The 17,865-nt window shown below is 41.5% G+C and overlaps 1 protein-coding gene across 1 annotated transcript in view; it reads left to right on the top strand.

Annotated features, from left to right (window-relative positions):
• Positions 1–17,472, top strand: part of ERCC6 (ERCC excision repair 6, chromatin remodeling factor) — an 87,525-nt gene extending 70,053 nt beyond the window's left edge. Inside the window, exons 12-20 of the mRNA XM_045024660.1 lie at positions 1,207–1,425; positions 3,677–3,787; positions 6,268–6,387; positions 8,386–8,480; positions 10,985–11,130; positions 11,227–11,955; positions 12,560–12,761; positions 14,324–14,402; positions 14,891–17,472. Coding sequence (XP_044880595.1) covers positions 1,207–1,425; positions 3,677–3,787; positions 6,268–6,387; positions 8,386–8,480; positions 10,985–11,130; positions 11,227–11,955; positions 12,560–12,761; positions 14,324–14,402; positions 14,891–15,319 — 2,130 coding nt within the window. The 3' untranslated portion in view covers positions 15,320–17,472. The remainder of the gene's footprint in view (positions 1–1,206; positions 1,426–3,676; positions 3,788–6,267; positions 6,388–8,385; positions 8,481–10,984; positions 11,131–11,226; positions 11,956–12,559; positions 12,762–14,323; positions 14,403–14,890) is intronic.
• The last annotated feature ends 393 nt before the right edge of the window (positions 17,473–17,865 follow it).

Raw genomic sequence — 17,865 nt, 5'->3', positions numbered from 1 at the left:
GCTTTTTATGTCGAGCGGACAAGCTTTTTTGTACGCCCCCAACTCTTCGTTGTATTGGCAGACCGAATAAAGGGCCTACCTGTCTCCTCCCAAAGCTTTTCATCTTGTATGACATCATGCATTTGCACCTCCTGTGACTTGGCCCATGTTCCGTCGAGCCACCTTACTGCTCGTTTCACCAGGGCTCAGGCTTCTTCTGCTGCCTTTCCGACTCACATACCCTTCCAGGGGCTATGTCGTGCTACTACCTGGTCCTCGATCTGGACCTTTGCTTCTTTGGTCTACTGTCCAGAGATGATGCAGCCTTTGGCTCAGCAGTTTGCATTCTGCAACATCTCACTCCGACCCCACCGCCTACGTAAAGCTTGGGAATCACCTACATGGAATGGATATGAGCAATCACTCGAAGAAGAAAAGATGGTTACTCACTGTTGTAACTGTTCTTCGAGATGTGTTGCTCATATCCATTCCAAACCCACCCTCCTTCCCCACTGTCGGAGTAGCCGGCAAGAAGGAACTGAGGAGTGGGTGGGTCGGCTGGTGTATATATCCGGCGCCATGGTGGCGCCACTCCAGGGGGCGCCCAGCTGACCCACTGAGTTGCTAGGGTAAAAGTCTTCCGACGAACGTGCACGCGGCGCGCGCACACCTACATGGAATGGATATGAGCAACACATCTCGAAGAACAACAGTTACAACGGTGAGTAACCATCTTTTTTGTTCTGATATTACTGAAATATTTAGACTTCTTTAGCTTGGTTGGAAGTATCTGAAAAATGTGATACAAATTCATGAATAGTTTCAACCTGAAACTGACTTTTTCTGCAAATAAACTATTTAATCTGAAAAATTTCTCCCAGGAACCATGTGTTCCTTCTGACTTATTCCCTTATTTTGGAGGGATGCTAGTGAGATCAGCTGTTTCAAATTGCAGCTTTTGTTATACTGAGTAGTAGGTAGAAGAATGTGTATAACGGAAGTATTCATAAGTCGGTTTTTACCTGCATCGTCTCTTAATGGCCACTGTATTATATCAACTGTATAATACCTTTTACTGAAATGGGAACAAAAGTGTTCTGGTGTCAAAACCAGAGCACCAGTATTCAGTGACTATCAGTTTGGTCCATTATTGTCTCTTCTTAAATGTAACCCATAGTAGAATGAAAAATTTGCAAGAAAAAGACACTTCTCTCCTGTATTCTGTAGGTTTTCTCTGGACTTGTAGCCTTGAGAAAAATATGCAACCACCCTGACCTCTTTTCTGGTGGTCCCAAGATTTTGAAAGGTGTGCCAGATGATGAGTTAGAAGAAGCAGATCAGTTTGGATACTGGAAACGTTCTGGAAAAATGATAGTGGTAGAGTCCTTATTGAAAATATGGCACAAGCAGGGTCACAGAGTGCTGCTATTTACCCAGTCGAGACAGGTAAGAACATCTGACAAACTTATTACAGTTATGCAGTAACTGCAGTAAAAAAAAAAAAAAACACCTCCACCAGATTAGATGTGTATGTGATCTAAAAAGACCTATAACTAGAAACTAGGTTATTTTGTGGATTCCTCAAAAAAAAAAAAAATTCCAATTATTCTAAAAAGTGTCAAAGTGGGAAATTTCTTTGTTTCTTAGATGTAGAATAACTGGAGGATAGACTTCTATACACTTGAGTTCCATAAACTTTATTAGCATGATAGTGTATACCAAGTATTGCCCAAGTAAAATATGTGGAGCCAAATATTGCTGTCACTTACGTGAGTGTAAATGAAAACAAGTCCTTTTGAAACCAATGGAGTAACTCTGGATTTACACTGGTGTAACTAGGAGTGGAGTTTGGCACAGTAGTACAGTACAAATAGCTGTCTGTGATAGGGCTTCACATGCCCTGTGCCATGAGTCTATTTCTGATTCAGGGATAGTTGGTTACACATCATTAGGTATTCCTGCCATGTCTTTAATTCTCTCAGAATTGTATTGAGTTTTTTGCTGTTAAAGGGGAGTTCTTACAATTTGGAAGTGTGAAGTAATATCTTTCTTGCACTTCATATTTTGGTCAGAGGAGTAAATGCAAATTGCAGCTTCCATTTCTCCGATCACTTCTTTTATAAAGTTGTTCCTTGGCTCGACACTATATTTTTTTTTTTAATGAAATCACAAGTTTGATTGATAAAAGTAAGTGTTGACATAATACACTTAGATTTCTGTAAGGCATTTGACTTGGCACCACATGACATTTTGATAAATTGCTAGAACTACATAAAATTACCATGAAACACATAAAATGGATTAAAAACTGACTAACTGATAGGTGTCAAAATGTAAGTATAAATGGGAAATCATCATTGAACAGTGTGTTTCCAGCGGCATTGGTTTTTGGACCTATGCTATTTAACATTTTTTTTCAATGACCAGGAAGAAAACATAAAATCATCACTGATAAAGTTTGTAGCTGACAAAAAAAAAAAAAAAAATTGGGGGAGTGGTAAATAATGAAGAGGACAGGTCACTGATTCAGAGCAATCTAGATCACTTGATAAACCGGCTGCAAACAAACAGCATTCATTTAAATACAGCTAAATGTAAATGTAGACATCTAGGAATAAAGAATGTAGGGCATACTCTATCCTGGGAAGTAGTGACTCTGAAAAAGATTTGGAGGTCATGGTGGATAATCAGCTGAACATGAGCTCCCAGTGTGACTCGGGCCAAAAGAGTTAGTGCAAACTGTATAAATAGGAATCTCAGGTACAAGTAGAGAGGTTTTTTAACCTCTGTATTGTGCTGCTGGACTACCGTCTCCTGTTTTGGGTCCAGAATTCAAGAAGGATATTGACAAATTGGAGATGGTTCAGAGAAGAGCCAAGAGAATAATTAAAGGATTAGAAAACATGCCTTATAGCAGCAGACTTAAAGAGCTCAATCTGTTTATCTTAACAAAGAGTTTACAGGGTGACTTGATTTATATTCTATAATTGGGGAACAAATATTTAATAATGGGCTCTTCAGTCTATTAGAGAAAGGTATAACATGGACCCAATGGCTGGAAGTTGAAGTTAGACAAATTCAGACTGGAAACAAGGCGTACATTTATAACAGTGAGAGTAATTAACCATTGGAACAATTTACCACGGGTCATGGTGGATTCGCCATCACTGATCATTTTAAAATCAAGGTCAGATGTTTTTCTAAAATTGCTGCTATAGGTATTATTTTGGAGAAGTTCCGTGGTCAGGCCAGACGTCAGAGGTAGTGTCTGCTGTAGGCACTTGTACAGGCAGAGCCCATAAAACCGTTCCATCCCGCAAGTTCAAAGTGTATACATGGCCTTCCCTTCTTCCCTGTTCCACAGATGCATGACTTCACCTTGCCTCTGCAGGTTCCCTGGAGTGTTCCACCCCCTCCCTGGTAATTGGTCTTGTGAGGCCATGCCCCTTGCTCCCCTCTGTCAGGGCAAACACCCTCCTTCCCAACAAGAGGATACATCACATATGTTTCACAGCTTCGTATAATTCGTGAATTTCTGTTCTTTAGCCTTCATAAGTCCCCCCTATTCCCACCCAGGAGAGCATGCTTTATCCCTTCAGTTGCAATTGCTGTTAATACCAGAAATAGTTTTAACTGACTATCTGATCAAGTCAATCTTCATACCTGGATTTCATTCAAATCCTTTCCATCACAATAGATGCTGAAGATCCTTGAAGTATTTCTGAGAGACAGAAACTATTCCTATCTCAAGATGGATGGTACCACGACAATTGCATCCAGACAGCCACTTATAACAAGATACAATGAGGTGAGAAATTGCAACCTGTCCATAAATTCATATTGATAATTGATGCCTGAGCTCAGTTCAGAGTAGACTACGTTGGGCATTCACTCTGCAATCTGGTCTAAGGAAGCAAGCTTTTGGCATTTGAGTTGATTCAGAACTGCTTATCTTAGTGTGAAGGGAAAGAAATCACCATTTTTCCCAAACTGAAGTTTGGTTCTCTGTTAAAACAAAGCCCAAGACTGAACAAGAAAGATAACTTCATTGTAAAAGAACAAATTAAGTTTAGACGGTTTAAAGTGTGATTATGGTCAGAAAAGTGAGTGAGCAAGCAAGGCAAAGCACTCCAAGTATCTGCTCCCCCTACATTTTTGTCATATCTGCTGACTTACCTGACAAAATCAAGCTTTTACACTTGTTAGCATTGCAGAGCCAATACACCCATGGAAAATCAAGCTAGATTATTTTCTGTCTCGTGCATTGCCAACAGAAGGGTTAGCTACGGTCTAATTATAGAATCACTGTTACTTGGGTTGAAGAGGCAGAGAGTACACAGCTCAGTCTTAAAATCTCAGGAGTTTGTAACACCAACATATGTCATTCTCCACTGAGGAAACCACTGCCATTATTAAGATGTCAGAATGCCTGCAAGAGATCAGCTCCTGGATGAAGAGCAGCTGACTCACTCAACCCAGGCAATACTGAAGTGATACTGGTTGGAAGGGGGAAATGTTTCAAAGAACTAACTGTAACACTGTTTCTCCACATTCCGCAGGTGTATAGCCCCCATTTGTCAAAGTGAGACGAAGCCTCTGCATCTACTTTGACTCCTCACCTAAGTTCCCTGTAAGCTGCATGGCTGCACAGCAGCCTATCTAGCACCATGCAGGCTCTCAGGAAACCCACCCAGGGACCTACCAGGGGAGGGGCGCCCAGCCCCAACTATGCCACAGCCCAAACCTGCTGGGGCATCCCTACTCCAGCCCGAACCCAGTCGCAGCCAGGGCAGCGCAGTGCAAACCCAGACGGCCCAGCCCCGGCCCAGCCCCAGCCCAGACCTTTCATGGCCAGGGCACCCCTCCCTGAACCTAGCCCCTGCCGGACCTGCGGGTGCCTATCCTGCAGCCTCAGCCCTGGAGCTGCCATGGCAGGGAGAGGCACCTCTCCCGCCACAGCCCAGCTGCTGCTGGGGGGAGAGAGGGCTGGGGGGAGTCCTCTCTCCCCACAGTAGCCCCAGAGCACCCTCCTACATCCCAAACGCCTCATCCCTGGCCCCACCCCAGAACCTGCACCCCAGCCGGAACTCTCTCACCCCTGCACCCCAAGCCTCTGCCCCAGCCCTGAGCCCCTCATCCCTGGCCCCATCCCAGAGACCTCACCCCCGGCTGGAGCCCTCATACCCCTGCACCCCAACCTCTGCCCCAGCCCTGAGCCCCCTCCCAAACTCCGAACCCCTCAGCCCCACCCACCACATGAATTTTGTTATGTGCACCAATATGAAGGTGATGCGTCACACATCACTTCCATATTGGTGCACATAACAAAATTCATTCCGCAGATAGGAGGGAAAAATTAGAGAGAACACTGCTCCTCACTAAGGGTATGTCTACACTTTGAGCTTGGGGATGTGATTCCCAGCTCGAGGAGACATACTCACACTGGCTCAATTAGAGCTAACATGCTAAAAATAGAATATAGCCATAGCAGCAGAAGGAGCCAGCCACTCCAAGTATGTATCTAGTGACCAGTGGGCATGTACTCAGTCTGAGTGTGATCATCTTTAGTAAACATTGCAAAACTTTTCTTAAAAAAAGAAAAAAAGAGTCCACCATAGCAAGAATGGCACTTGTAACACAGATACCCCCTTCCAGCTGCCCTCCCCCCAGCAAAAAATTAATTAAAAGGCCTGAACCAAACCAACCAACAGTAAAGCCAACTGAAGGTTGAGATTTTTAACCTTAAAATGGGAAAAGTCCACTAAGGGCTTCAATATTGCCCATCCATTTTACATGGAAGATGCTCAAATACAGTGGTGATGAGTGATATTATAGCACCCTAAGACAGATAGGTAACCATTTGAAAAAATAATTATTTGACTTGTAAAGTGGATCCAGAAGTCGTGGAGAGGGAATACTTTCTGCTTCCATAGCACCTTTCATTTAGGAACATAGGACTTGCCAGACTGGATCAGCTCCATGAGCAATCTAATCCAATATCCCTTCTCCAATAGGGACCAGCACCAGCTGCTTCAGAGAAAGATGCAAGAAACCCTGTGGTGGGCAATTATGGAATAACTTGTCTGTTGTGATTGGATTCTGGGTCTCTGGATTATTAATGATGGTCTTCACTTCTGTAGTACATGTTGAAACTAAATTAACCCCCTTTTCTTTACATAAAAAAGTGCATAATACATCCAAGAAAATAATGTGACAAGAGCATCACTACTTCAGACATTCTAGCTTGGGGTGTTTGTTAAATCCTATCTTGTGTTGCATGTATTACAGGATACGTCCATCTTTGTTTTTCTTCTTACAACTCGAGTAGGTGGTATTGGCGTCAACCTGACAGGTGCTGACAGAGTTATCATCTATGATCCTGATTGGAATCCCAGTACAGACACACAGGTATTTTTGGCTCAGAATGCATCATTTAACAGCTAGGTTTAAAATAAAAAAGAATTAAAATAGGTAATTTAAGTTATTTTAACTAGTGAGAGATCAGTGTTATGCTTCTTCTAGTTCCTGCATTGCAGCTGTTTGAAAGATTTCAGTGTTCTTTCCTGTAGCTTTCACAATCTCACATGGCAGGGGAACTGCTATGTCCCTTTTTTCCTCTTAAAGATAAACTGCAGTACCTAATCAGAACACCTTAGAAATGTATTTAATAAACAGAATGAATGAACGATAAATGTTCAAAACAGCACCGACTGCTATCTGAATCTGCAGGGACTTTAGCATTGTTTTAAAAGGTAAATTCTACTTTTTATTAATCTGAACATGGTTTCTGGCCAAATATTAAAGTAGCCCACACATCCAAAAACTACCATATATACTCGATCATAAGCCGGTTCATTTATTTTATAAGCCGACCCCTGCAAGATGGATAAGTAAAAATGGAATTTTTTGTATGACCCGTTCATAAGCCGACCCTATAATTCAGGGGTCAGCAAACTTTGGCTCCCGGGCCATCAGGATAAGCCGCTGGTGGGCCGAGATGGTTTGTTCACCTCGCGTCCGCAGGCACAGAGGTAAACCTAAGTAAACAAAGTGTCCCGGCACGCCAGCTGCTTACCCTGACGGGCCAGGACAGCAACTGGTGGGGAAATTTTTTTTTTGGTGGGGGGGGGGGGTGAGTAACCTCTGTGACCATCCCCCACATGACTCCACCCCTAGCCCAGGACCCCCATGCTCTCGCCATCCCACCCCTTCCCACCTTATCTGGGGAGGGCCAGGGGAAGATGTTTCTGACCTGGCTGGAGCTGCTCCAGCAGGTTGGGCAGCGCGGCTGCAGCCTGCTCCGGCGGGCCAGACCAGGTGGCATGGCCGCAGCATGTTCCAGCGGGGTGGGCCGAGCAGTACGGCTGCAGCTGCTTCAGAGGCTGGAGGGAGAGCAGCCTGGCCAGAAGCGGAGAGACTCTGGCCCCACCTCTTCCCTTCTGGCTCTGCTGGCTGTGCTGCCTCTTTTGGGGGGAGGGGCTGTGTCCCACCTCTCCCTCTCTATACCTGTTCATAAGCTGACCCCCTTCTCTGGTGCTTCCTTTTTTTACTAAAAATATTTGACTTATGAATGAATTAGGGTACTTTGAAATTCCTCTGCTTTCTCATGTGTTCTGATGGGGGCTGCATTCCCTAAATTCATCATTTAAAAACATCCATGTCAGCATGGTAGTTTCCTATGTGATTGTAAATTAAGCCTTGTAAAGCCATTAGATGCTGAGATTATATTTTATACACTGCAACTTTCTTTCTGAAAGAGTTGGGCTTTGTGTAAAATAGCCACATTTCTAAATAAAATTACTATGCAGGATATTTGTTCTCAGAATGCATGCATGTTCATATGGTGTGGGGGAAATGCATTCAGTCTCTCTCTGGATATCTTTAAATGCAAGTTAGGGACTTACTCAACTGAAAAAGGGGAAAAAATGTAGCTCCACTAGACCATCAGCACAGCCCTACGAAACTCCCTTCACAGACGGTCTGGGTGACCTGAGTTGTTCTGTATAGGGTATATTTTGTAAGACCTTCAAGTTTCAAGGTAAATCATGGAGGAGGAAAAAACTGTTGGGATGCACATGAATAAAGTACAATTGATTTCTGAAATGGATCTTTCTTGGGGATAAGTTTGTCCAAGGGAAAACATGGTTAGATCACATGATGGTTCCTTTCTTGTTGAAATTTTACATAGATTTGTAGATATGGTTACTAGTCTTATCTTTCTAGGAAGCTGGCCCATATGGAATTGTTTTTTCCTATCAGTGTAGAAATGTGATCATTATAATCTCTTGAACTATTTGTTAAATTTTCAAAGTAGATTTAAAATACATAGTAGTATCAATAGCTCCCTGTGAATACAGCCCTTTGCTTCCAGAGGTTGGGTCTGCTAAACACATCTTTATGCTCTAGGCTCGAGAGCGTGCTTGGAGAATAGGCCAGAAGAAACAGGTGACTGTTTACAGGCTTCTTACTGCAGGTACTATTGAAGAGAAGATTTACCACAGGTCAGTAGGACCAATATTCACTGATACCTGAAGTGTGCTGGAGGAGGAACGGTTGGAGTGACTTGTCCATATCCTGCAAAAATGTAATCATGACTGTAACTTTACTCAAGCGAGTAGCAATAATAGTAGTAATAATAATACCTAGCTCTTCCAGAGCGTTTTTATCTGTAGATCTCATAGCAATTTAAAGGAGGTCGGTATGATTATCTCTACTTTATAGATAGGGAAACTGAGGAACAGAGGTGAATGACGTCACCCAGTAGGCCAATGGCAGAGCACATAATAGAACGCAGGAGTCCTGAGTCCTAATCCAGTACACATTGCACTGGGATTATCCATGTAAGCAAAATTAAGCACATGCTTAAATCGTTCTTCATTTTTGCCCCTTATAGCAATCCCCTTGTATATTTAGTAAATCATAATGAGTTACACCATTTAGTATTCTAAATAGGACTCTGCAAGTATTTTCTTATTCTGAACAAGGAGAATTCCGGAAAAAAATTGAAATGGACCTTAAGCATAAGTACATAACCCACTGCTACTAAAAATAATCTCTTAACAGATCTATTCCCTATGTTTATTCAGTCAGATCAGATTACTTTCATTACAAAAGGAAGGCTACTGCTTTTTTTGTTTCTCTTAGCCGTGCATAGCCATTGCAGCCATAAACAAGTGAGCTGGAGTCTGCTAATTCTGATGCATTGTCAACAGAGTTGTGTACTGACACTGAGGTAGTTGAATGAGTGCAAGTTTACAGAATGCAGTGGTACACCACACAGTTGTCAATATAAAATCAATTTCAATGTTATAAAATAAATGCATTTTAAATTATTTTCTTTTCCTTTACCTGCCAAAACCTGATATTTACCTGAGAGTGCTATTGCAGGTATATAGTCTGAAATCAATCAGATTTCTAGTATTATGCATGATATGTGATACATAGTATAAAAAACAGAATAGCCACTCACCAGACTTTATAGTTTTGCTTCTATCCCCGAATTATTAATTTTACAAATATCAAAATGAATAAGTCCCCATGAAGAACTGGTTAATATTCAGATGTGTTAAAATGCATCCAAACTCCTTAAAACATATACACTTCTAAATCAAAACTACTTTTTAGTTTGCTTCACCATTCAGTTATTGTAATCACTCCATTAATGAGAACTCCAAATGAATGTACTTTGGTACTTCAGCCTCATTTGGATGTACATTTCTCTTCACAAAGGGAACATCCTCTTTCAAAAGGCAGATAAATGAAAAGCCCTAAATAATCCAATACCGCACTTACGGAGAGCATTTGCTATTTGCTTCACCACACAGACACAAGGCTTCCGCTGCTAGTTGGCTCGCCTCCCACTGACAAACATTGGTTCAGTTTGACTAACCCTGACCACACAAAGGAAATGAGGTCTGATCTAAGGGTTAGAACAGCCATCAGAAATTCAGTTCTTTTCAGAGAGCTGTGATGGACTCACTCTGAGCCTTGAGCAAGCAACTTTATTTCTCTTTGCCTCCGTTTCCCCATCTGTGAAATGGCAGTAATACTGACCAACCGCATGGGGTTTTTTTAAGCTTAATCGATTATTGTAAACACCTTTGAAATCCTCTGCTAGATAATTATTATTATTACATTATGCTGTAGTTCAAAACCATGTTAATGTGACCTGTCTTTGAACAGATTTTGCTAACAGGGCTCTAACACAGTTTCCCTGCACAGTGTTGACAAGGGACTAACTATGTTGAAAACTGGTGTGGACAAGGGGGAATGGTTTGAGAACTATTTTAGAATCCTATTAGGCCATCCTACTGTGAACAGGAAAAGGGTAATAGTAGCTTGCCATTGAATACAGTAGTACAAACAGGGCCTAACTGCAGGGGTGGACTAATGCTAAACAGAAGCCTAGATCTACCAATACTGAATGGAGTGTTCTGGCAGCTTAGTTCCCCCAGACTCTGTTCCACCCAGTCCCTCTGGATGGGCTCTTGGTCTTCCTCCACCCTGTGGGGTAGTCCAGCCCACACCAGCAGACAGTCGGGCTCTGTGCTGCTGCACTGCCTATGTGATTTGTTGCCTCTCTAACCAACATCATACCATTTAAACTTCATCACTTTGACTTCTTTCACAGAGCTTCCTGATGGCTGCGTGGTATACATATGCAGGGTTTTCAGTTTTAATGTACAAAAAACCCTCTAGCTGTGAAGTTATTTACTACTTAGAATAAATGAAGTCTCATAGGACACTTCAGGATGGTGGGTACCTAGTGTGTTATGGGATTGCTGAAATGCAATAAATTCTTATGGTTAACAATTTAGTGGGTTGTTTAAAAGTTACTAACTCAGATTGTCTTTGTAAAACAAACATCATCTTCCCACCACTTAATTGTTCTGCAGGGTAAAATTCATGATGATAAAGTTTTCTGCTTGAGCCCTGTATTCAGTACTTAAACATAGCTAAACATTGTTTCATGCCAGCGGTACAATTTTATTTAATGTTTTTCCAGACAAATCTTCAAACAGTTTTTAACAAACAGAGTGTTGAAAGACCCAAAACAAAGGCGCTTTTTCAAATCCAACGATCTTTACGAACTTTTCACTCTGACCAGCCCAGACAGGTCTCAAGGGACAGAAACTAGTGCTATTTTTGCAGGTACATGAAATCATTTTACCTAAACTGTGAAATCTAGATTTTGTACAAGAGACTATGCAAAATGTTTATTATTATTTAACTTCATACCTATATCAGGTACTGGTTCAGATGTTCAAGCCCCGAAACGCCAATTAAAATGGAAACTTAAAAAGACAGCTGATGGTGCTTCCAAAGGTGATCTGCGTCTTAAGGAGTACAACTCGTCTAAATATGACAAGCCATCACATTCTTCCTCGACAGGCCATTTAATGTATTCTTCTTCTAAAACAATAGAGCCAGTTAGCGAAACCAAAGGAAACTTTGAAACTTTCAACCAAAACAGTTCTGCGAAAGTTGGTACACAAGCTACAAATAACATAGCTTCACTGATTAAAGATGAGGAGAAAAGTTTGAAAACAGCCGAGGGGTCTGTATCCCAAGCACTGCCAGGGAATGCATGGACTTCAGAGAATGTGGAATGTTCAAACTCTGCATTATTTGGTGAAATGCGTGGGGCACCTACTGTAAGTATTGAGAGCGGACATGGTCTCGTATGTGAGACAGAGAGCAACCAGGGGAAACAGAATGGTAAGTTTGAAGATGAACAACTAGGTAATAATCCTCACAAACGCACCTCAAAAACTAAGCACAGTATGGATATGCTGACACTTGAGGGCCACAAGAATAACCCTAAAAAGCCAAAACATCACAAAGGGGCCAGATTTGAAGGGGAGCGCATCCCATATCTGGTGAAACAAAAGCAATACAGAAAGGACAACCAAGAGGAGGAGGAAGAACAAAAGAAGAATGATGATTATGTCTTGGAGAGACTTTTCAAAAAATCAGGTAACTTTTTTTATTGATTTGTGCAACAATGCCAGGCTAGGAAAAAGTATAGAAAAGTCTACACAAGTGGGTTTCCATTATTGTAGTTGCTAGCAGCTACAATACAATAGATGACTTTTAAACATTTTCTTTAATGTAAATGATCTGTTGGAAATATTTGTGATTTAATCTTCATATAGTGAAAACAACCACAGGTCTTTTTGGCCAAAGGTAATAAGTGGGACAGCAGTATGGTGGGAAACACTGGTGCCAAGGGAGGTAACTGAGTGTCACTTAACTGGGAGTTCCACTGAAGATAAAGTTGCTCAAATGGATTTAGCCTACATCTAGCAATACAATGGAACTTTCCTAATTTGCACTAACAACTGGGAGATCCAGTATGAATGAATGAATTTTGATGCCCTAACGGCAATAAAAGTGGTTTATTATATTGCAAGTTACTTCGGTTCACTTGATATAATAGGAATCTATTATAAATGGATGTATTGAAATGTTGACTGTTTCCACTGTCAGTGTAAAAATGAATTAAGGTTTTTTTAAAAGTTCACTGCTTAATTCTTACACATTCTTTCCACCTCCTTCCCCATTGTACATACTATGCTAGGAGTACACAGTGTGATGAAACATGATGCTATTATGGAGGCTTCCAATCCAGATTATGTGCTAGTGGAAGCAGAGGCAACCCGAGTGGCCCAGGATGCCTTGAGAGCCTTAAAGATCTCCCGACAGCGATGTTTAGGAGCAGCTTTTGGTGTGCCAACCTGGACAGGCAACAGTGGTCTGACTGGGGCACCATCCGGACTAAAGTAAGATTAGTACCCACATGGATTCTCCAGAGAGGGAGCCGTTAACATAGTTTGCTTTTTATGCTGGTTATTTGCTCTGGATTTACTTCAAAAACTATACATGAGATACAGGGCTGATTCCAGGAATTGTATTGAAATATTAGCTCTCGGATAAAATTTTCAAAAGCACTTAAGTCCCATTTTCCCGTATTAGCTTACTTAGGTGCCTAAGACACTTTTGAAAATGGGAGTTAAGCCCCTAAGTCACTTAGGCGCTCTTGAAAATGTTACTCCTCATCACATATAGTTAAGAGATGAAGATATAATTAGAATGAATGAAGGGTCCATATTAACAAAATGGTACTTTCGGGGTTGTGATCGTTCAAACTAAGCCAGCTTCAAGCTGGATAAGTACCTGGATGGGAAACCTGCAAGGTGCTACAGATGCTGTGCTGTCCGAGTTACTGGATGAGATCCCTAGGTGTGCCTTGGCTAGCTCTGCACACCTCGGAAGGGGAACATATGTACCTTTCCTGGGTACAGCTGGGGCAAATTCAGCAACCAGCACAAGTCAGAGCAGCCTTCTAGGGGCCATTCAGGGATTCCGGGGGGTGGGGAGCAGTTCTCTCTGGCCATGCCCCCCCTCTAGAATACTTATTGCACTGCAGTGGGGGGTGGGGTGAGGTACAAGTAGCCTATTGGCTGACTTTTTGTAACTCAATTACCTGTGCCCTTTGCACCCCTAAAATGGCATAGCGGAGATGGAGTGGGTGCCAGGATCTTCCCCACCATCTTCCAATGGGACATAAACCCAAGGTCCTGAACTCTCATAGCCTGAAGGATCCTGTGTCACATTCCATGTTAGCTTGGGTGTCAGATTCTAGTGTGAATGTCAGGCCTTGGCTACACTTGCAAATTTGCAGCGCCGCAGCAGGGTGTGAAAACACACCCTCTCCAGCGCTGCAAATTGCGGCGCTGCAAAGCGCCAGTGTGGTCAAAGCCCCAGCGCTGGGAGCGCGGCTCCCAGCGCTGTACGTTATTCCCCACAGGGAGGTGGAGTACGGACAGCGCTGGGAGAGCTCTCTCCCAGCGCTGGCGCTTTGACTACACTTAGCGCTTCAAAGCGCTGCCGCGGCAGCGCTTTGAAGTGCAAGTGTAGCCAAAGCCTCAGATTATATGGTGCTATCTAAAAGTCCCCTTGCAGTTTCAGTTGAATACAGTAAGTCTTCACTTCCCGTCTCAAACTCATGTGTGTTGTTGCCATCTTAAACTGCTGCTACATTTTACACTAGAGGTGGGTGAAGTTGTAGACTACTTTGGAATGAAAGGCCTATATAAATGTAAATTGTCTTGTGTACTAGGATACAGCTTCCTACTGCTCTTGGGCCTCTGATAGTGACAATTGCATCCTGTATATGAGAACCCCTAGGTCTGTAAATTCTAAGAAATTCTTCTCATTGATCACTAAAGGGATGATAAGATCCACAATACTTGGAGTATTCAATCAAAGTATCCTACAAAGTGTCACAATTCATATTTAGGAGAGATACTGTAATAAATTACTCCTCTTGCATGTTTTTTAGGAGTAGGTTTGGTCAGAAAAGGAACCCTACTTTGCTTGTGCCAAATTCCTCCACTATATCTCCTGGAAAGAGATGCAAGGTAAAGCACAAGAACTGGTACTACTTTATTTTTTCCATAGTATTAGCTGATTTAGTTAAAACATTCTAGCTTAACTTTTGCTATTTAGGATATATGTCTCATAAATAATTCCCATACTCTGTATGTAGAATTCCAAAAGTTTTAGGCCTTGAATTACATACAGTTTTGATCTTACATTTTGAAAAAGAATCATCAAATTCACTTTAATCAGTTGCACCAGTCTTTCATTTCATCTTGCTGTGCTCACTCTGGTTCAAGAGTAGAGAGGTTTTTTTTTAGCTTCCCAACAACTGAAATACATATTCAAGTTGTGAAGTTAGCAAACATTGACTCTGACATGTTTTAATTCACCTAATTAACTCCTGCAGTTTGTTGAGGTTGGTTTGGTTTGTTTTTGTGTAAGCCTGAATGGCATGCAAATTCACTAAGAATACGTTCCATGGATCTCAAACTCCAACTTTTCCTATAGTGTCTGTGTTTATTTGCAGGATGCTGATATAAGGAAAGAGAAGGTAAAGAAAAATGTTTCCAGTGTACATTTTGACGGGAAACTCGAAGCAGGCGAATCATCATCCGGTGCACTAGATTCATCATCTTTGTTAGCTAAGATGAGGGCTAGAAACCACCTTATTTTACCGCAGAGGATGGAGAATGACGGCGATGAGAATCTTCAGGCTTCTGCTCCACTCCCAACTTCGACGGAACATGACGAATTGCTGGTGGATGTACGAAACTTTATAGCATTCCAGGCTCATGTGGACGGAGAGGCTAGTACTCAGGAGATACTGCAGGAGTTTGAATCCAAGCTGTCAGCAGCACAGTCGTGTGTGTTCAGAGAACTTCTGAGAAATCTTTGTACTTTCCATAGAAGCCCAAATGGTGAAGGTGTCTGGAAACTAAAGCCAGAATTCCGTTGACCCTTTGATTAGGAGTGCATCTGTGTGTGCTTGGCCAAAACTCTGCTCCATAAGACTTTCTATTCATCTTTTAAACTGGACGCTTCTGTTTCATTTTGTGTACATATTTTAATTACTGACTTCTACTGTACCTGGTGCAGCACTTAAGTATGTTTCACTGGAGACATAACGGACAAACTTCCTATTTACTCTATTTATATATAAAAAGTGGCATCTACCTCACAATTGAAACAATACAAAATAGCAGCACCTTTTATTTTAAAAAAATCTTAATGTAGATGGGCTGTGGAACAGGTGTATTAACGTTTTATTGCAATAAGAGCCATGGATTTTGTCATGTTTTCAGATTTTTATCCAATTTCTGTGATGTTCAGTCTTTGTCTAATTTTCTGTAGATTACTTGACTGGTCATTATGGGGTGCACATTACACCAATGAACAGAAGCATTAATAATGAACGGTTTAGGTGGATATAAAAAGGTAAATTGTACTGACACAGTATCAAGAATTATTGTGAGACTTTCATCAGTGTTGAAAATTTGTTTTTAGAGTTGCTGCTTTCCTTTTTACCAGTAATTGATGTATGTCACTAAATACTTGGACTAAAGTCTACTGCCATGAAGGTTTAATTGCAAAAATAAAGAGCCAGGCAGAGCATCTGGATGTGTCTGCAGATTGGTAACAGGTTATAGAATACTTTTACCTTTAAATCACCAATTCAAATCCTGCCAAGTCCCAAAGCACTTGCCTGGTGTAATACTTACTACCATGAGGAGTCCCATTGAAACCAAGGTGATAGTAAGAAGTAAGTCTAGTAGTGGGTGATTGGTAGTTGCCATCTACGGCCTCTGTAATATCACAAACAATCTCACCAAAATTGATGCTAATTGTGACCTGTTTTCAGTCTTGACCAAGAGCTGAACTAGCCATGGAGAATGAACTGCCCTCACACTGCTGGCATGGTCCTTTTGGGTCAGGGCTGAGGCACATTTGTGGTGTATGGGAAAGAGTTCCTTGTTGTACCTGTTCTGTGGATAAAAAGAAAACTTCAATCTCCATAGCTTCCAAACCAGCACTAAATGAACATGAATTTCCTTTAGAGGAAGAAAACTGGATTCATTGAAGTCGACCTGAGTTTTATTTCCACCACCGCCACCTTGAGTCTCTCTGCAAGATGCCAATATGCTACAGAGACAGATTTTAATGGAAAAGTGATACAGCTCAATGCCAAAATGAGAAAATTGCATTTCTTTGCAGCACAGCTAAAACATTATTGTATAATTTAAACTAGGAATAACCAAATGTAGTCAGTGGCTTCCCTTATAGAGAGATGGGCAAAGATGATCAACTGCAAGGTTTTATTTGAGTTCATTAGTAATAAGCAATTTCTATTAACGATTAAGCTGCAAGTACAAGCAAAACTTAAAGGTGAATGGTGAAGCAAGAATAAAGTGTTTTACTTTCCTGCTCCAGTGTGATTTAGAAAGACGGCTCTTGAGTTTATTCCAAACAGGCTTTCCTCTGCTTGTGTATTAGCCTAGGAATACTGGCTTCTTGCTTCCCTCTCTTTGTTGAAAGATCCTTAGTGGAACTCCATTACCAGAATAGTGATGCCACACTTGAGTTACAGCCGTGCCTTCCCACACAAAGGAATGAGAGAGGCTGCTGAGTCTGACTGGCCAAGAACTGTCATCCCTTCCACACTCAGTTTGGAGGAGGGATTGCCGCAGTTCGGGTTGCAGGCTATTATGACAAAGTCTCTAAACTTGCCAAGGACTTACAGTGAAGAAAGGGAACCAAAGAGCTGATATTTCTAATGCAAAAATGTGTAGAAAATGTTGAATCTGACTTCATGCACCATGAAAGAACGGTAAAAGGGCAAAACCAAACCTTTTTTTCCAGTTTCCTTTAAAGTTGTTTGTATGCTCATTTTGATTGAAACTGCAGGAATTAAGTGTTTCTCTCTGGTGCTTAACAAAGAGTTTGAGTGCCCTGTATCACATACTGCTTTCATTCTTAAAGGTATATTTCCTATATTAGAGGGTGGAAAGTTTATAGCTCTCTCCTCTGATGTGTTCATGATGTATAAGGAGCTGTACATGCTTTTATAATTCCTCAACTTTTATGAACTTAATAAAATGTAGTAAAGACAAACTTTTTCTAAGAGACTTCCAGTTTTTTGAGGTTAAGTTATATAAGAGACTTTCTGGTTGGGTAAAAGTAGAAAGACCCCACTGGAAACCCCAGCAGAAATCATCATGATCATCTATTGAGAGGTCCATCAGACCCTAGAATATCTTTGAGGATGTGAGTATGACTGTAGGCTTAGTTCTTGCATGGATTTTTGCAGGGTTTCTATATGCATGGGTAAGTCTAACTTTACTTATTGTGTTAATAAAACTTGTAGTACAGATAAGACTTTGTACTTATGATTGTGTCTGTAGTCACTGTCCTTGGACTTTGTGTGTTTGAGAGAACCACCAGAAATGATTGTCACTCAGTTGAACTTGAAACTCTAGCAACAGGAGCTGAATACCTGGTAGTTTA

The sequence above is a fragment of the Mauremys mutica genome, chromosome 7 (assembly GCF_020497125.1).
Source record: "Mauremys mutica isolate MM-2020 ecotype Southern chromosome 7, ASM2049712v1, whole genome shotgun sequence".
Lineage (NCBI taxonomy): Eukaryota > Metazoa > Chordata > Testudines > Geoemydidae > Mauremys > Mauremys mutica.
Note: the sequence above shows the minus strand (reverse complement) of the source record. Positions and strands in the feature narration are given on the sequence as shown.